Source organism: Bufo gargarizans, chromosome 1 (genome assembly GCF_014858855.1).
Source record: "Bufo gargarizans isolate SCDJY-AF-19 chromosome 1, ASM1485885v1, whole genome shotgun sequence".
In the NCBI taxonomy this organism is placed as follows: Eukaryota; Metazoa; Chordata; class Amphibia; order Anura; family Bufonidae; genus Bufo; species Bufo gargarizans.
Window position 1 is genome coordinate 669,080,296 of NC_058080.1, and position 21,021 is coordinate 669,101,316.

A 21,021-nucleotide genomic window follows, 5' to 3' on the forward strand; every position below is an offset into this window, starting at 1 on the left:
GTTAATGATTTGACAGAGATAATTTTTGTAAATATATTTAATTAACCAATTCCCACCGTTTAGGAGAAAATTCATCCCCACTTACCTCATTGTTGTCATTTGGTCTCCCCTGGTTACGGCCATCGCTCTTCTTGCGCAGAAGACTCCCTCTTTTCTCCCGGCCAGGCCGCTTGCTGTCCTGAATGCGCACGCTGCCGCGCATGCGCGAGGTTGACTTCATCCTGGCCAGAATAGTACACGCACGCCGGCTCTGTACTATACTAGCCAGGAATAAGTGACCATGGCGCCTGCGCGGCTGCGTGCGCATTCAGTCTAGCGCACAGCCCGGCCGTTAGAAGACTTCCATCAAGATGAAGCCCGACCTCAGCCAGAATCCAGGAATTGAACAGCGCGCTGGCAGCATTCAGTCCAGTGCACGGCCGGGCCGGGAGAAGACCTCAATCAAGACTTCAATCAAGATGAAGCACGCCCCCAGCCAGAATCCATGAATTGAACGGTGCGCTGGCAGCAGGAAGGTATGAAAATGCAAAGTGGGATAACCCCTTTAAGGCATATTGTATATATAAATAACCATATATAGCCACCGTGGATTTGAGATATAGCCAGAACTTGAAGCACGAACTACGCCTCTGTAACATGTAGTACCCGCTCTTGTTGCTGGATCGTAGCTTGTCCCGGTCAGCACAGCGAGTGCACGGTGACCCCAAAACAGAAGACAGGGGTGTGGCTACTCCGGCACAAGTGAAGGGTGCCCCTCCTGCAGACACCCACCCAACTGCCACAAACATTATATATATATATATATATATATATATACACTCACCTAAAGAATTATTAGGAACACCATACTAATACGGTGTTGGACCCTCCTTTTGCCTTCAGAACTGCCTTAATTCTACGTGACATTGATTCAACAAGGTGCTGATAGCATTCTTTAGAAATGTTGGCCCATATTGATAGGATAGCATCTTGCAGTTGATGGAGATTTGAGGGATGCACATCCAGGGCACGAAGCTCCCGTTCCACCACATCCCAAAGATGCTCTATTGGGTTGAGATCTGGTGACTGTGGGGGCCATTTTAGTACAGTGAACTCATTGTCATGTGCAAGAAACCAATTTGAAATGATTCGAGCTTTGTGACATGGTGCATTATCCTGCTGGAAGTAGCCATCAGAGGATGGGTACATGGTGGTCATGAAGGGATGGACATGGTCAGAAACAATGCTCAGGTAGCCTGTGGCATTTAAACGATGGCCTATTGGCACTAAGGGGCCTAAAGTGTGCCCAGAAAACATCCCCCACACCATTACACCACCACCACCAGCCTGCACAGTGGTAACAAGGCATGATGGATACATGTTCTCATTCTGTTTATGCCAAATTCGGACTCTACCATTTTAATGTCTCAACAGAAATCGAGACTCATCAGACCAGGCAACATTTTTCCAGTCTTCAACAGTCCAATTTTGTTGAGCTCGTGCAAATTGTAGTCTCTTTTTCCTATTTGTAGTGGAGATGAGTGGTACCCGGTGGGGTCTTCTGCTGTTGTAGCCCACCTTTCTTTCCCATTCTGACATTCAGTTTGGAGTTCAGGATATTGTCTTGACCAGGACCACAACCCTACATGCATTGAAGCAACTGCCATGTGATTGGTCCAGTCCTCTGTGCTGATCTTCTTATTTTTTGGGGGTGAAGACGTCCCTCCATTCTGTCCCCTGCCAGGTACGATAGCGCTGCTCCCTTCACATGAGGAATCAGAGGGGGGGGGGGAGCTTCTACTCTGCTGTAGATCTGGCGATGGGGGCCTGCTGCACGCTGCCTCTAGACTCGCAACAGCCCCGTGGCTCCCGGCAAGATGATCACACGGGGGGGGGGGGCACCCTCACCTCCAGGACATGTGAAGGCGCCTGCCGTTCCTGGTCCCATTCCCATGCTGCATCCAGAAGAAGACGGAGGTGACCGGGCCTTGGGCTCCGCCTACTTTTCGGATTCCTTTCACGCCGGGGTGTGTGGAAGGAAGCTTTCCCCACCGCTCCCCGGCGTGAAGGATCCTCGGAAGGGCTCCACATTCAGGCTGAGCCCGTGGGGGGGAAGACTGTGGGCTGAAGTGCGCCGGCGGCCTAGCCCGCCGCGGCGGATAGCGATAGGCTGAGGCGAAACTGATGCTTCAGCCGCTCCCCGTAACATCTCCTGCGCCTGCTCCTGGATCCATTCCGGCCCCCGAACCTCCGCTGCCGTCCTCAGCTGTCTGATGTTCTCTTCAAACTTGTCCATTATGGGTAAGATCTGCGCTACAACCTGACGCGTCTTAGCTCTTTCTGATCCGCCTAAAATGGCCCCCTTCTTCTCCCTGCCTCAACAATTTTACCTCTTAATCCACACTCCTACAGTTAAATTAGCCAATCCCTACCCCCCAGGGTCTCCTCAGAACCACCCCTTTAACCAAACTGACTTATCCCACACCCTGGTGTCTTCCTGAACCGAACCCCCGTCATGCTGGCCTCCCCTAAAGGCCCTGCGCCCCAGTCCGGCCATAACTAAATGCAGTATGAGGCTCCATTTAGACGTCTGTGTGTGTTTTGCGGATACACGGATCCGCAAAATACGGACACCGGCAATGTGCGTTCCACATTTTGCGGACCGCACATCACCGGCACTAATAGAATATGCCTATTCTTGTCCACAATTGCATGTTCTGTTTTTTTCGGGAACGGAAATGCGGACCCGGAAGTGCCACCTAGAAATGAATGGGTCCGCAATTCCGTTCCGCAAAATGCGGATCGAAATTGCGGATGTGTGAATGGGACCTAATATGGAGTATCTCATAACCAGAAGAAGAAGACTGAGGATAAACAATTTGGAAATTCTTCTGCTCAAAGTTATAGCAGTGCTATCATCACTGGACTGCATTCCTACAGGTTTATTCCCCTTACAAATGAGTTTTACATCCTTTTCTATCACTGTCCGATAATCCAGGATATTTACTAATCTGACACAAGTAAGGAATTTTCCTGTGCATTTATCTAGCGGTCAGTAAGGACGTGGTCCATACATACAGATCACTAATAGCAAAATAATAAAAAATAAATACAGAGAACATCAGGATTTCCTCCATTATTCACATGAGAGAAGTTCCGTCTCTGTTCACACAAGTCCCTGGACAGTTTGTTCTCTCTGTTCTCAAAACTAAATGTGTCACACAGGGAATTGGCTAAAGGAGATCACTGAGGGTCATGGCTATGAATCGCAACCTTCATAAAATCTGCATGCACAGTAATACTCGGCGCTGGGTTTCAGGGAACGTTCCTGCTCTGAACATGAACAGCGTGTAAATTCAGCCCTCTTGTGTGCTGCAGAAGAAGCAACCATAAAGATGCTGATTCATACGCTGAGCAATTGATGGATGGGGAGGGGACAGATTTAGTTGGTGGCCATCTACGTGACATCAAATTTGCATGCTATTGAATGTCTGTAGTAGGGAGATTAGGCTATAAGATCTGCAGAGATATGGATCAGTGTATCGGTGGAATTGGGGAGCTTTCAGAAGTATGATATGAAACTTGTCCGATGGGGTCTGTCTACTCTCCGTTTTTCTTGTGAACCCATTTACTTAAATGCAGGAAACTTGGACCTAAATAGTGCATGCTGGGATTTTCATGATAAAATCACACATGTGAATTGGCCCATTGACTATAGGCCCATTCAGTCTGTGTGCTGTTCTACACTCGGAACGGACATGCACTTGAAAAATGCTCATCTGAATGAGCCGTAAGATCTCTAAATGAGTGTCTTCAAGTCCTATCCCTGCAGGTCATGGTTAAAAGCACGGGCCACCGTACAGCTCCTGATCAGGTGAACACTGAGCCAACCTACGATTTTTAAGTAATTGTTTTTGTCTTCGCCTTTTTTGCAGGAAAGCAGCAGTTTTAACTGCCATAGATGCAAATTGGACAGAGTAGGGGTAAAATGACTTGATCTGTCCGCATTGCAATATTGTGTGTCCAAGGGGTTGTCCAGGCTACAGATATTGATGACCTATCCACACAATAGGTCCTGGCCCTGGACAGATTGGCCATAAACTCTACAGGGAAACTTCCCCATGGGCCGATGCACATGGGGCTGCCTGAACTCTCCTTTTGGCCACCAGTGGCAGTCTTTGGGGATGTATTTTGTGCTGCTGAGGCAGTATATTGAGATGCACTGTGGTTTTTGGCTCTGCTGGGTGGTATAATGTGCCACAATATGATATTGCTGGCCCTGCCTTCTGTCAGTTTGGACCCGACTACCATTTTTTTTTTCAATTTACATTCCCAGTCTATCCCTGGTCCTGCCAACGCCTGCCACCCCTGCAGCTGTGGAAGCCACGTTAAAGCAAACGGCTCTTTACAGAAAATTCTAATACAAGCACATCAGCATAGTTGTCAGCATGCATGGGCTGGCAGTTGGAACACAGATGCACTTTCCACAGATATTACAGGTTTCATGGCTGCTAAGGTAGTTAATAGTCTTTCAAACTGCTATGAGGCTAATGGAGGCTGATATGAGGCTACTGGGGGCTGATGAGAGGCATGGGGCTCTTATCTGAGGTCTGATTGGGAGTCATTCATATTGGGGTCTGAGCTGAGGTCTGATTGGGGGTCTGATCTGATGTCTTATTGGGGTCTTATTAACTTTGGGGATCTTATTGGGGCTGTTAGCTGAGGTCTGATTAACATTGGGGCTCTGATTGGTGGTCTGACCTGAGGTATAATGAAAAGTATTTTTCTCTTATTGTCCCCCTCTAAAACCTAGGTGCGTCTTATATGATGAAAAATACGGTAGTTAGAAACATACAAAGAACAAAAAAATAACTCGAACAACCCCTTTAAGGATAACCCACAGACAAGGTATCTGTGCAATTACTGATGCACTGGCACGTTTGAGTGTTCAGGACATGGACATCCACCATGGTTCGTGAGGCAAATCCACATGTTTTTATACATATTGAGTATTTTTGCAGATTTTAGAGGCTCTGGTAAAAGGATAATTTGCAGATTCTACATGAAGAATAAACATGCTGTGGTTTTTCTTTATCACAGTGTGGACAAAAATCTATGCAGATTTCATTCTAGTACAATTAAACCTATTCACTTGCTTGCAGATTTCAGAGCAGAATCTGTGCCAAATCCACTATCAAATCCACAACCTCAGTGGAATTAAAGATACAGTCAGGTCCATAAATATTGGGACGTTGACACAATTCTAACATTTTTGGCTCTATACACCACCACAATGGATTTGAAATGAAATGACCAAGATGTGCTTTAACTACAGACTGTCAGCTTTGAGGGTATTTACATCCAAATCAGGTGAACGGTGTAGTAATTACAACAGTTTGCATATGTGCCTCCCACGTGTTAAGAGACCAAAAGTAATGGGACAATTGGCTTCTCAGCTGTTCCATGTTCCGGGTGTTATTCCCTCATTATCCCAATTACAATGAGCAGATAAAAGGTCCACAGTTCATTTCAAGTGTGCTATTTGCATTTGGAATCTGTTGCTGTCAACTCTCAAGATGAGATCCAAAGAGCGGTCACTATCAGTGAAGCAAGCCATCATTAGCCTGAAAAAAAACACAACAAACCATCAGAGAGATAAGCAAAAACATTAGGCGTGGCCAAAACAACAGTTTGGAACATTCTTAAAATGCTCAGCAACACCAAAAGACCATGGAAAACAACTGTGGTGGATGACCGAAGAATTCTTTCCCTGGTGAAGAAAACACCCTTCACAACAGTTGGCCAGATCAAGAACACTCTCCAGGAAGTAGGTGTATGTCTGTCAAAGTCAACAATCAAGAGAAGACTTCACCACAGTGAATAGAGAGGGTTCACCACAAGATTTAAACCATTGGTGAGCCTCAAAAACAGGAAGGCCAGATTAGAGTTTGCCAAACGACATCTAAAAAAGCCTTCACAGTTCTGGAACAACATCCTATGGACAGATGAGACCAAGATCAACTTGTACCAGAGTGATGGGAAGAGAAGAGTATGGAGAAGGAAAGGAACTGCTCATGATCCTAAGCATACCACCTCATCAGTGAAGCATGGTGGTGGTAGTGTCATGGTGTGGGCATGTATGGCTGCCAATGGAACTGGTTCTCTTGTATTTATTGATGATGTGACTGCTGACAAAAGCAGCAGGATGAATTCTGAAGTGTTTCGGGCAATCTTATCTGCTCATATTCAGCAAAACCTTCAGAACTCATTGGACGGCGCTTCACAGTGCAGATCGACAAAGACCCAAAGAGTTTTTTAAGGGAAATAAGTGGAATGTTATGCAATGGCCAAGTCAATCACCTGACCTGAATCCGATTGAGCTGCATTTCACTTACTGAAGACAAAACTGAAGGGAAAATGCCCCAAGAACAAGCAGGAACTGAAGACAGTTGTAGTAGAGGCCTGGCAGAGCATCACCAGGGATGAAACTCAGCATCTTGTGATGTCTATGCGTTCCAGACTTCAGGCTGTAATTGACTGCAAAGGATTTGCAACCAAGTGTTAAAAAGTGAAAGTTTGATTTATGATTATTATTCTGTCCCATTACTTTTGGTCCCTTAACACGTGGGAGGCACATATGCAAACTGTTGTAATTCCTACACCGTTCACACTGTTAGAATTGTGTCAGTGTCCCAATATTTATGGACCTAACTGTATCCTTAAAGGGGTTGTATCACTTTAGCAAGTGGGGATTTATCATGTAGAGAAAGTTAATACAGGCCACTTACTAATGTATTGTGATTGTCCATATTGCCTCCTTTGCTGGCTTGATTCATTTTTTCATCGCATTATTCACTGCCTGTTTCCATGGTTACGGCCACCCTGCAATCCGTCAGTGGTGAACGTGCTTGCACACTATAGAGAAAAGTGCTGGCCTGTCTGGTGGCCAGGACCGTGGGATTGCACATAGGCTGTTGCTTTTTTCTATAGCATACAAGCACGGCCACAGCTGATGGATTGCAGCGTGGTCGTACCATGGAAACGAGCAGTGTATAATGTGATGGAAAAATGAATCCAGCCAGCAAAGGAGGCAATATGGACAATCACAATACATTAGTAAGTTCTTTGTATTATCTTTCTCTACATAATAAATGCTATTTGCTGAAGTGACACAACCCCTTTAAGGCTATGTCCACATGCGACTAAATGAAAATGCAGTGGAAAAGTCAACTAACCCACTGCAAAAACCACATGTATTGCATGTGGTTTTTGGAGGGAAAATGGCTGTGGATTTCACCCTCTCCATTGCAAAAAGTGAAATCCGCGATGGAGATCCCCAGCATAAATTGACATGCTGCAAATTTCAAATCTGCACAACGGATGGCTACCCTTATGGACTCCGTACTGAATCCACATCCAAAGTTGCCTTTGAAATGGGTAGGATCAAAAAGCAAGTAAAAAACACTGCATAAAAAAAAATTTTAAGCAGATTCCGCGTTATTTCTTTTTTCAGAACACTGTGCGAACTCAGCCTTAAAATCTCAACCACTTTGCTGGTACTATACAATGATGCCGCACGAAAATCAGCAATGGCGAATCCACAGCTAGCGTATTGTATTTTGGCCATGAATTTTAAAGGTGAAGCAAGTGCATAAGTTTGTGGGGAAAAAAGCAAATTTTTTTTAAATCCACTGCATTGTTCATCGGTTTTGTGAAAACTATGATGGACCCTTATGTGGCATATAGCATGTAGAAAGAGAAACTCTCCTCACATTGATCAGATTATTACAATGTATGCAATACGACATCACATCAATGGTTAATGTGTAATAAATGCCCCCCAGTGAGCCTCGCGTCATGCTGCTCCTAATAAAGAAAAACATGGCAGTGTAAGGACACTTTGCAGGAACACCTGCCGCACTCTGATGGAGGAAGTTGTCACAGAGTTGCCACGGCAACCCCCCTGACACAGAGGCTCCTGCTTAAAGGAACGAAGTGCTCAGATTGACATTAATATGATGCTGTTTATTGCCACGACCTGTATGTAACATTGTGTGCATAGGACTGAACCTACTGAACATAGCTCATAGGACCTGCATACAGGCGTTCCAGCCGACATTACTACATTATACACTATGGGGAGATTTATCCAACTAGTGTAAAGTAGAACTGGCTTAGGGTACTTTCACATTAGCGTTTTTCTTTTCCGGCATAGAGTTCCGTCCTAGGGGCTCAATACCGGAAAAGAACTGATCAGGTATATCCCCATGCATTCTGAATGGAGAGCAATCCGTTTAGGATGCATCAGGATGTCTTCAGTTCAGTCTTTTTGGCTGATCAGGCAAAAGATAAAACTGCAGCATGCTACGGTTTTATCCAGGGCCGATGCAAGGATTTTTGTCGCCCCAGGCAAGATAAAAATTGCCGCCGCCCCCCCCTTATCAGATGATCTGCCCATATCATAACCTCACATATGTTCCACTCCTTTCTCCTGCCCAGGCCCCTGAACTGCTATGTTTCCCTTAGGGTTAATCCAGCTTCTTGTAGCTGCCTCCCTGACAGCCGCTAGAGGCGCTTCCGCGATTCTCACTGTGAAAATTACAGTGGGAAGACGCGGAAAATAGTTTTGAATGCGTGCGCAGCTGAGAGGAGGATCGGGGAGAAGCGTTCCCTGTGCCGGTGCTGGAGAAAGGTAAGTGGCTGAAGGGGGGGGGGGGGGGGGACACGAGGGTGCCCCACTCCTAACAACTATATAGTGCCAGGAAAATGAGTTTGTTTTCCTGGCACTATAGTGCTCATTTACCACCAGTACTGCACAGTGTCTGTTCTCTGCAGGAACAGGCTATAGACACCAGTACCACTACATTAAACTGTACTGGTTCTGGGACTATAGTGTCCTTTTAGGCTCCATTCACACATCCGCAATTCCATTCCGCATTTTGTGGAACGGAATTGCGGATCCATTTCTATGGGGCAGCACGATGTGCAGCCCCGATCCGGAATTGCGGACCTGCATAGGCATATTCTCTTAGTGCTGGCAATGTGCGGTCCGCAAAATGCGGAACGCACATTTCCGCTGTCCGTGTTTTGCGGATCCGTGGATCCGCAAAACACACACGGATGTGTGAATGGACCCTTAATGTGAGGTAAATTAGTTTCCAATGTAGTATTAATAACTAAACAATTAAATAATAAACATATTGCATTGTCTACTTACCACCAGGACAATAAGATGATCTGGTCTCTGGCTGCAGTCTGGCCCTGGGGACTCCCTTGTCACTCTCTTCTCCCCCCCCCCCTCCCTTGTCACTCTCTTCTCCCCCCTCCCTCCCTTGTCACTCTCTTCCCCCCCTCCCTTGTCACTCTCTCCCCCCCTCCCGCCCTTGTCACTCTCTTCTCCCCCCTCCCTCCCTTGTGACTCTCTTCTCCCCCCTCCCTTGTCACTCTCTTCTCTCCCCCCCCTTGTCACTCTCTTCTCCCCCCTCTCCATTGTCACTCTCTCCCCCCTCCCTCCCTCCCTTGTCACTCTCTTCTCCCCCTCCTCCCTTGTCACTCTTCCCCCCCCCTCCATTGTCACTCTCTTCTCCCCCTCCTCCCTTGTCACTCTCTTCTCCCCCCCCTCCCTTGTCACTCTCTTCTCTCCCCCCCTCCCTTGTCACTCTCTTCTCCCCCCTCTCTTGTCACTCTCTTCTCGCCCCCCCTCCTTTGTCACTCTCTCCCCCCCTCCCTTGTCACTCTCGTCTCCCCCCCTCCTCCCTTGTCACTCTCTTCTCCCCCCTCCCTTGTCACTCTCTTCTCCCCCCCTCCCACCCTTGTCACTCTCTTCTCCCCCTCCTCCCTTGTCACTCTCTTCTCTCCCCCTCCTCCCTTGTCACTCTCTTCTCCCCCCCCCCCCCTGTCACTCTCTTCTCTCCTTTTCTGCGTCGTACAAAGACACGGTGGTTGGAACCAAAGATCTTAAATTTGGACTCATCAGACCAAAGCACAGATTTCCACTGGTCTAATGTCCATTCCTTGTGTTCTTTAGCCCAAACAAGTCTCTTCTGCTTGTTGCCTGTCCTTAGCAGTGGTTTCCTAGCAGATATTCTCCCATGAAGGCCTGATTCACACAGAGATGTGTCTGCTTCTGCTGCTAGAACTCTGTGTGGCATTGACCTGGTCTCTAATCTGAGCTGCTGTTAACCTGCGATTTCTGAGGCTGGTGACTCGGATGAACTTATCCTCCGCAGCAGAGGTGACTCTTGGTCTTCCTTTCCTGGGGCAGTCCGCATGTGAGCCAGTTTCGTTTTAGCGCTTGATGGTTTTTGTGACTGCACTTGGGGACACTTTCAAAGTTTTCCCAATTTTTCGGACTGACTGACCTTCATTTCTTAAAGTAATGATGGCCACTCGTTTTTCTTTACTTAGCTGCTTTTTTCTTGCCATAATACAACTTCTAACAGTCTATTCAGTAGGACTATCAGCTGTGTATCCACCTGACTTCTCCACACTGCAACTGATGGTCCCAACCCCATTTATAAGGCAAGAAATCCCACTTATTAAACCTGACAGGGCACACCTGTGAAGTGAAAACCATTTCAGGTGACTACCTCTTGAAGCTCAGTACAGACCAAAAGTTTGGACACACCTTCTCATTCAAAGAGTTTTCTTTATTTTCATGACTATGAAAATTGTAGATTCACACTGAAGGCATCAAAACTATGAATTAACACATGTGGAATTATATACATAACAAAAAAAGTGTGAAACAACTGAAAATATGTCATATTCTAGGTTCTTCAAAGTAGCCACCTTTGCTTTGATTACTGCTTTGCACATTCTTGGCATTCTCTTGATGAGCTTCAAGAGGTAGTCACCTGAAATGGTCTTCCAACAGTCTTGAAGGAGTTCCCAGAGATGCTTAGCACTTGTTGGCCCTATTGCCTTCACTCACCCCAAACCATCTCGATTGGGTTCAGGTCCGGTGACTGTGGAGGCCAGGTCATCTGGCGCAGCACCCCATCACTCTCCTTCATGGTCAAATAACCCTTACACAGCCTGGAGGTGTGTTTGGGGTCATTGTCCTGTTGAAAAATAAATGATGGTCCAACTAAACGCAACCCGGATGGAATAGCATGCCGCTGCAAGATACTGTGGTAGCCATGCTGGTTCAGTATGCCTTCAATTTTGAATAAATCCCCAACAGTGTCACCAGCATAGCACCCCCACACCATCACACCTCCTCCATGCTTCACGGTGGGAACCAGGCATGTAGAGTCCATCCGTTCACCTTTTCTGCGTCGTACAAAGACACGGTGGTTGGAACCAAAGATCTTAAATTTGGACTCATCAGACCAAAGCACAGATTTCCACTGGTCTAATGTCCATTCCTTGTGTTCTTTAGCCCAAACAAGTCTCTTCTGCTTGTTGCCTGTCCTTAGCAGTGGTTTCCTAGCAGATATTCTCCCATGAAGGCCTGATTCACACAGAGATGTGTCTGCTTCTGCTGCTAGAACTCTGTGTGGCATTGACCTGGTCTCTAATCTGAGCTGCTGTTAACCTGCGATTTCTGAGGCTGGTGACTCGGATGAACTTATCCTCCGCAGCAGAGGTGACTCTTGGTCTTCCTTTCCTGGGGCAGTCCGCATGTGAGCCAGTTTCGTTTTAGCGCTTGATGGTTTTTGTGACTGCACTTGGGGACACTTTCAAAGTTTTCCCAATTTTTCGGACTGACTGACCTTCATTTCTTAAAGTAATGATGGCCACTCGTTTTTCTTTACTTAGCTGCTTTTTTCTTGCCATAATACAACTTCTAACAGTCTATTCAGTAGGACTATCAGCTGTGTATCCACCTGACTTCTCCACACTGCAACTGATGGTCCCAACCCCATTTATAAGGCAAGAAATCCCACTTATTAAACCTGACAGGGCACATCTGTGAAGTGAAAACCATTTCAGGTGACTACCTCTTGAAGCTCAGTACAGACCAAAAGTTTGGACACACCTTCTCATTCAAAGAGTTTTCTTTATTTTCATGACTATGAAAATTGTAGATTCACACTGAAGGCATCAAAACTATGAATTAACACATGTGGAATTATATACATAACAAAAAAGTGTGAAACAACTGAAAATATGTCATATTCTAGGTTCTTCAAAGTAGCCACCTTTGCTTTGATTACTGCTTTGCACATTCTTGGCATTCTCTTGATGAGCTTCAAGAGGTAGTCACCTGAAATGGTCTTCCAACAGTCTTGAAGGAGTTCCCAGAGATGCTTAGCACTTGTTGGCCCTATTGCCTTCACTCACCCCAAACCATCTCGATTGGGTTCAGGTCCGGTGACTGTGGAGGCCAGGTCATCTGGCGCAGCACCCCATCACTCTCCTTCATGGTCAAATAACCCTTACACAGCCTGGAGGTGTGTTTGGGGTCATTGTCCTGTTGAAAAATAAATGATGGTCCAACTAAACGCAACCCGGATGGAATAGCATGCCGCTGCAAGATACTGTGGTAGCCATGCTGGTTCAGTATGCCTTCAATTTTGAATAAATCCCCAACAGTGTCACCAGCATAGCACCCCCACACCATCACACCTCCTCCATGCTTCACGGTGGGAACCAGGCATGTAGAGTCCATCCGTTCACCTTTTCTGCGTCGTACAAAGACACGGTGGTTGGAACCAAAGATCTTAAATTTGGACTCATCAGACCAAAGCACAGATTTCCACTGGTCTAATGTCCATTCCTTGTGTTCTTTAGCCCAAACAAGTCTCTTCTGCTTGTTGCCTGTCCTTAGCAGTGGTTTCCTAGCAGATATTCTCCCATGAAGGCCTGATTCACACAGAGATGTGTCTGCTTCTGCTGCTAGAACTCTGTGTGGCATTGACCTGGTCTCTAATCTGAGCTGCTGTTAACCTGCGATTTCTGAGGCTGGTGACTCGGATGAACTTATCCTCCGCAGCAGAGGTGACTCTTGGTCTTCCTTTCCTGGGGCGGTCCGCATGTGAGCCAGTTTCGTTTTAGCGCTTGATGGTTTTTGTGACTGCACTTGGGGACACTTTCAAAGTTTTCCCAATTTTTCGGACTGACTGACCTTCATTTCTTAAAGTAATGATGGCCACTCGTTTTTCTTTACTTAGCTGCTTTTTTCTTGCCATAATACAACTTCTAACAGTCTATTCAGTAGGACTATCAGCTGTGTATCCACCTGACTTCTCCACACTGCAACTGATGGTCCCAACCCCATTTATAAGGCAAGAAATCCCACTTATTAAACCTGACAGGGCACACCTGTGAAGTGAAAACCATTTCAGGTGACTACCTCTTGAAGCTCAACAAGAGAATGCCAAGAGTGTGCAAAGCAGTAATCAAAGCAAATGGTGGCTACTTTGAAGAACCTGGAATATGACATATTTTCAGTTGTTTCACACTTTTTTGTTATGTATATAATTCCACATGTGTTAATTCATAGTTTTGATGCCTTCAGTGTGAATCTACAATTTTCATAGTCATGAAAATAAAGAAAACTCTTTGAATGAGAAGGTGTGTCCAAACTTTTGGTCTGTACTGTATATTTATGAGAGAGTTGTTTCTGCAACATGGATTTTTACAAACCACATTCTAATATATGAAACTAATTTCTGCTGAAAAAAATACATGTGAATGTACCTTTAAACCCCAAAGTTTTTAACATACACTATAAGTCCCAGTGTGTCTTGTACTGTCCAATGATCTTTTTTAAAAATGTCTCACATCTTGAACTGGTGAGAATCCTGTCTTGTAAGGGTATATGCACATGATGCGTATTACGAAAGCCTGCGCAAAACATTCACATCGTAATATAGTACTAAGCAGCAGCTAAGTAGATGAGATTTTCAAAATCTCACATACACGGTCCCAAAATGTTCCTGACATTGACCAGGGATGCGGATTTTGAAATCTGCAGCATGTCAGCTGTTTGTGCAGATTTTCGGTGCAGATTTCACCCTTTGCAGTGCCCTAGTAGAAATCTGGTGCCAATCCACCTTAAAATCAAAGATAAAATCTGAAAGTAAGGCCTCTTGCACACGACCGTATGGCTTTTTCAGTATTTTGCGGTCCGCAAAAAATACGGATGACATCCGTGTGTATTTTGCGGAACGGAACAGCTGGCCCCTGATAGAACAGTACTATCCTTGTCCGTTATGCGGAACTGAAAAAGGGAAATGGAAGGCATACGGAGTACCTTCCATTTTTTTTGCGGATCCATTAAAATGAATGGTTCCATATACAGAACGCAAAAAACGGAACGTAAGCGGGAAAAATACTGTCTGTGTGCAAGAGGCCTAACACAGGCGGATTTTGGTATGGAATTGCAGTAAAAACTGCAAGAAAACCTGTATAAGCTACAGGGCCATTGTGCATAAATCCTAAGTCCGCTTTGCTGTATAAGGCTCATGCACACAAACGTATTTTCTTTCCGTGTCCATTCCACTTATTTATTTTTCGGCCCATATGCAGAACCATTCACTTGAACGGGTCTCCAAAAATGACTCAGTGTGCATTCCGTATGTCCACATGACCACTCCATAAAAAGAGAGAACATGTCCTATTCTTGTCCGTTTTTCGGACAAGGATAGGTATTGTTTAAATGGATCTGCAAAAAAAAACAGATTTTTTGCGGTTCCGTGTTTTGTTTTTGCTGCCCATAATGGCTGTAACCTGTATTTCAGTCCGCAAATTGCGGATCCGCAAAACACAGATACCGGACTTTTGTGTTTCGCATTTTGCGGAATGGAAAATCCTGCCCTTTATAGAACAGTCCTATCCGTGTCAGTAAAATGGACAAGAATAGGACATTTATTTTTATTTTTGCAGGTGCAGCGGAAGTCATACGGATGTGGACAGCGCAAGGTATGCTGTCCGCATCTTTTGCAGCCCCATTGAAGTGAATCTGTCCGCATCTGACCTGCAAAAAATGTGGATCGGATGCAGAAAAAATATACTGTACCGTCGTGTGAATGATCCCTAAGGATGCTTTTACACACTGCAGATGTTGTCCTTGCTGCCTGCATTCAAGTGAATGGAACAGATTTTCAGTCACGAAAAATTCTGTAACTAAATCTGCAGCGTGTGAAGGCAGCCTTACTGCACCTCTCTTTGGTTTGGAGCACATGACTGGTGTAACTGTATGAGACGTAACGATACCGCATTCATGATTGGTAGCAATTTTGATGATATCATCATCTTACAGGAATCGTATTCTGGAAATACATTCCATTATTAAGGGCTCTTGAACACGACCGGTCTGCAAAACACAGATCCTCAAAGCATACAGATGACATCTGTGTGCCATCCGTATTGCATTTGTTTTTTGTTTTTTTTCGGATCCATTGAACCAATGCCTAGATCTTTGTCTGCAAAACGGACAAGAAGTAGACAAGTTCTATCTTTTCTGCGTGGCTACAGAACGGACATACGGATGCGGACAGCACACAGTGTCTGCATTGAAATAAATGTGCAAAAAAAAACAAAAAACGGAACCGATACGGAAACAAAATACGGTCGTGTGCATGAGCCCTAATAGATTGCTTTTTTAATCATCACCATTACCTCCAGGATCACTTTCCAGGGACTTTTACAAATTATCTCTGTATACATACAGACAGTCATCTCACTGCTACATTTTTGGGATTTGGATCAGGTCGTTTTCCCCTTCTCTTGACTGATCCTATTGGTTCCGCCTGCCAGTTCTGTCCGTCCTGGACAGCTCATTAGAGATTCCTGTACATTCCAGCAGATGGGAGAAGAGCAGCTCCTCATCAGTTGCGTGTGTGCAGTCTTCCTATTGCAAGCTGAATGACAGCCTGACCGCAGGAGCCAGAGAAGTGGGCTCCTGCCAGCCACCACCGTACTAGAAGGGGTGAAAATGATGTGTAAATGGGACAACGCCTTGTTGCTTTCCAGCAAGAGGAGGAGAAAGCAGCAGCAGCAGTAGTGACAGGGCTGGGAGGGCTCATGAGGAGGCAGATCTAGAGCTGTGCATGAAGAGGATCTGCAGTCACCAGCAAGGGATTCTCCACTGTCATCAGTACCCTGGGATCTAGGATATGCTCTGACCAGACAGATCAGGGGATGTGTATAATCACTGCAGTACTGGAGAGGCACTGGCACCACTGGTGAGCTGGGGAGGGCAGCTGTGTGGCATGCATTTGGGGCTGTGATCTGATGTTTCAGCCTTAGAATGGAGGAGTATGAGCATGCAAGGCAAGGCTTGTAAGACTGCGCAAGGCTTCCGTCATGTCCATGCATTGCAGTGGTAGGAACATGCTGGGGATAACTGTTGCTTGCTGAGCGGAAGAAAGCATTTTGTCCATGCCAGCCTGGCACACAAGGTATCACCATCTCAGGGAATCCCTCCTCATTTCATTCATCTTTTTCTGATTGTGCAACTGGTGGGAGTAAGGTGCTGGTGCTGACGGATGAGACACCTGTCTGGGTAATAGGCCATAATGATCCTGAGCTCAGCTGCGTTGGCACATGTTTTGGGCTGGCATGCAAGACTATAGCAGTGAGATGACAGAAGGGTTTGTGTTAGAAGAGGGCATTGTGATCTTTAATCTGCTGGCAGGGATCCCACGTGCATTCTAGGAAGTCCTGTTTTCACTTTGTTAGTGGCACCGGTTGTAATGATTAAGGCTGGCATTATTTCTCATTGTTAGCAATGAGTTTTTATTAGATTGGTTGGTTTACCTGCGTACTATAAATGATAGTCTGATTTCCTGAATGAATGAATCAGTGTGGCAGCGCCAGGTACATGATAGGTCTGGCATTCTGCATGATAGATACATGATTGGATAAATCTGCGAGCTAAGTACATTGTCGTTATGGCTCTTCCATGGGGCATTCTGTAGACTACCCACAGCCTTAGTGAAGGGTACATCATCCCTCTATAGGGTGCCTCGGTGCCAACCACTGCGCCCTGGCACAGGTATGGGCTGCGCTCCGAGTATCCACGTATCACAGAGCGGGGTGATTTACTGCAGGGACTCAGATGAGTCCAACTCCCCGCACCAGACCACCACCATTTCCCAGGGAACAGCTGCCACCTTACACGGGCTCTTCATCAAAACCGATGCTGCTGATACCATCCCTTCTGTGCTCGCCTACCAGAGTCGCTACCCATCAGTAGCCCGCACCGGCTCCCGCAAGGAGCGCAAGGAGACTAGGCCACACAGGCGCATAGAGGCCGAGACACAGACCAGCCATAACAGTGTGAAGGTGAGTGTCACCACCAGATGTTCTTGGTGTTTCTGAGTACATGATCCCGTCCTTCATGTTCTACTCAAAGGCGGAGATTTATCAAAAGTGATATAAAGGACAACTGGCTTAGTTGCCCATAGCAACCAATCAGATTCTATCATTCATTTTCCAAAGAAGCTCTGAAAAATGAAAGGTGGAATCCGATTGGTTGCTATGTGCAACTAAGCCAGTTCTACTTTCCACCACTTTTGGTAAATCTCCCCCACTGTGATGATCTGATTTATTGGGCTTTACTTGCCTGCACTGCATACAGTTATGTCATTGAGATAATGGCTGTGATCGTGTCAGGAGAGGGCCTTGTAGTTCCTATATATCAGAAGATAAATGCTTTCTATACTGTCTAGTTTTAAGAAATACCTTTAGGGAGAAAGCTGCAGCACATGAAAAGGTTTCCTACTGAAGCCCAACCATCAGATACCACAGCCCCACAATTTCAGCACTACTGTGTCCGATTTTCATCCACAAAAAAGACACATCCATGAAAAATGACTATTCTGATCCTCAAAAACGGACCACAATAGGACATGTGATGAGTTTCTCGGATCATGCCACACGGATCTGGTAAAAAAACAACTGATGAGTGAATTGCTCATTGACATGTATGGGTTCATGTGCTGCACGGAAGACAAATACAGTCAAGCTCTTTGACATCTCTAAGGGTCCCTTTACAAGGGCCAACAATCAGAGCAATTATTGGGAAGGAGCATTCCTATGATCACTCCTTCCCCAAATGCTCATTCATTGGCTTAAAGCATTGTTGATGCGACACCCAAAATCATCAATTTTGGGCACAATATCGTCCTGTGTAAACAGCGATCAGCTGCCCAGAAGCAATGGTCCTCTGTGGGGAGAAGCAATCGCAGCAGTGATTGTTCACGGCCCATACAGAGGTAATGATTGCTCCATATAAATACAGTTTCCACCTCCGCTGAGGTCCATGTAAAGGGACCTTACGTTAATATTGTCCTAAAAATGACCAGTGAAACAATGCAAATTCACAATATTTGCCATAGTGAAAATGATTTTCCGTAGCGAAACATGAATGTCCTTTTGTGCCCCCTTCAGCGAGTCTTAAAAGGTTTATCCGGTTTCTAGTATAGATGATCCTGGTTTCAAGTAGTGATGGTCTATCCTCAGATAGATCAGCTATTTCAAGAGAAAGCAGTGCATCTGCAAGCAATGCGTTCTCTTCACTGTTCACCTGCTCGCCATCGAGACTGCAGCGGCGATCAGTGTAATTACAGCTCCACCAGAAACTTCCATCACTTGAATGCCGCGGAGTGTAACTGCAACTGTTCCTTTCAATTGAAGTGAATGGGATGGAGGAGCTGTCTTCCGGCACTCCCGCCGATCAATGGTTTGTAGAGAACGCAGCGCTGCTGCGTGCCATCAACATTGTAGAGCATAGGTGATCAATATCAGAAAATGGACAACCCCTTTAAAATTGCCAAAGATTGTATTTGGAATTTTTTTCATGTCCAGAACAAATGTCTATAGACTGCCATACTTACAATATTAAATTTGACAATTAGCAGACACAAATGGATGTCCTCAAGGAAGAATAACATAGTTAACACACAGAAGGTGATTTATCAAACTGGTGCAAAGTAGACCTGGCTTAGTTGCCCATAACAACCAATCAGATTCCACCTTTCATTTTCCAAAGGAGCTGTTTAAAATGAAAGGTGGAATCTGATTGGTTGCTATGGGCAACTAAGCCAGTTCTACTTTACACCATTTTGATAAATGACCCCCATAGAGCACACAAAGGGAACACACATGATTGCTGTCATTATTCCGTCATGTCTTGTACACTTTCAAGAAGTAAGACAGTTTTGAAAAATGAGAGGAATAGTTTCACAGTTCTACAAAAAGCCACCGTGCACTCATAATGAAATCCAGCATCTACAGTGACTTATAATGTTACCTACAAACCTACACAATGGCACCCACAATGCCTCCATAGTAAAAGCAGTTGAGGCCCAAAAACACATTGGGGGAGATTTATCAAACTGGTGTAAAGTAGACCTGGCTTGGCAACTAATCAGATTCCACCTTTCATTTCTCACAGCTCCTATGGAAAATGAAAGGTGGAATCTGATTTGTTGCTATGGGCAACTAAGTCAGTTCTACTTTATACCAGTTTGATAAATCTCCCCCATTGTCCCCAAGAATACAGGCACAGTGCTAACCTAATGGCAGCCATACTGTTGTCAGGCATCAGCAGAGTACTGGGTATTTCGATAGCCGCGATGTATGGAAGAAGTATGAAATATCTCTCAGACATTCCAGGCCTGTAGACAAATAGGACTTCAGTTTGCTGTTCAGTTAATAATAAGCCCATGTAATATCAATGATCCCACCGTGCTGCTGACACAATAGGATCTAAGCAGCTGAAATCCTTTACACAGTAAGGAACATGTATCTTACTGGTTATAAAATGCGTAAGTTCTTAGGAATTTGGCGAGCAGTGAACAATCCTCTACTATGAGGTTCATTGACTATAAAGCTACAGACTTCACAGGTGACGAGCGTCTACAAAACTCATTTGAACCAACAATGTCCAAAATTAACCATATTCAATATAAGTCAGGAATTTGCAGGACATCTATGAAAAAGACTTCTTAATTTTCTGGATTTCCTAAGGTGACAACCAATAATGACATTCTTTCCAGTGCCCATAGGTAGGTAATGGTAACATGCAATAATTATTTGCTTCTGAACCCATGAGAAGAAGGTTCTGTAGAATTCTATATGCAATCCAAGACACCCAGAGGTACAGTAGGTCACATAGATGTCTATGAGAGCTGTGTTATGGATCCATACAGCACATAGTGTATGGTATACTTTTTTTTGTGGGACATGTTTGTATTGAATAGCATAGTCCACTACAGTATTCAAAATTGTTAAAAAATATATCCAACACACATCTCCCTGATGTTTGGCAAAAGAACACTGTTTCACCATGTAAACATGGGGCCCTTGGATACATTCAGCATATGCACCTGGAGTCCTCCTGACCCTTTTCTGTTCCAGCATGACTTGCCCCAGTGCACAATGCAAGGTCCGGAAAGCCATGGTCGAGAGACTTTGGGATGAACTAGAATGGAGAGTACAGTCCAGATCCTGTCGTCCATCATCAGTGTCTGACCTCCCAAACGGTCTTCTGGATGAACGGGCAAAAATTCCCACAGGCACATTCCAAAATCTTGTAGAAAGTCTTCTCAGAAGGATGGAAGCTATTTTAGCTTGAAAAGGGGAACCAACTCCATATTAAAGGGATTGGCCCATCTTGTTCATTGAGGGCAAATCACTAGGATATGCCACCAATGTCTGATAGGCGCAGGTTCCAGAGGTGGGAATGGTTTAGAACAGAGCCCGCAAAGCTAAGGAGGGTGAACTGCTCATGCATGGCCGCCCTCCATTCATTTGTATGGGAATGCTGAAAATAGCCACGGCTCGGCTATTTCTGTCAGCACATGGAAGTGAATGGTGCGGTGGCCGTGCTTGGGTGGTGTGTTTTCTATTAATTTCAATGTGACTTACAAAAATAGCCTAGCACGCTTCTATTTTTTTTGGGCACTTCTATAAAAATAAATGGAAGGTGGCCATGCAAGCACGGTGCACTCACCTTTACTTTATGGGCTCCGTTCTGAAGATAGTTACAGGTCCCAGAGATGGAACCTGCACCTATCAGACATTGGAGGCCAACCTCTTTAATAACTATTAATTTAGAATGGGATGTCATAAAAGCTCCTGCTG

The 21,021-nt window shown here is 45.3% G+C and overlaps 1 protein-coding gene across 4 annotated transcripts in view; it reads left to right on the plus strand.

Moving 5' to 3' along the window:
- PDE8B (phosphodiesterase 8B) overlaps positions 1–21,021 on the plus strand; it is a 195,575-nt gene that overhangs the window by 50,976 nt on the left and 123,578 nt on the right. For 2 of the 4 annotated variants that reach the window (XM_044276094.1, XM_044276095.1), the window contains exon 1: positions 16,014–17,217. The exons of the other annotated variants lie outside the window; for them this stretch is intronic. In XM_044276094.1, the coding sequence (XP_044132029.1) occupies positions 16,930–17,217 (288 nt within the window). In that variant the 5' untranslated portion in view covers positions 16,014–16,929. Of the gene's footprint in view, positions 1–16,013; positions 17,218–21,021 lie in introns of those variants that run through there. 4 annotated transcript variants of the gene reach the window in all.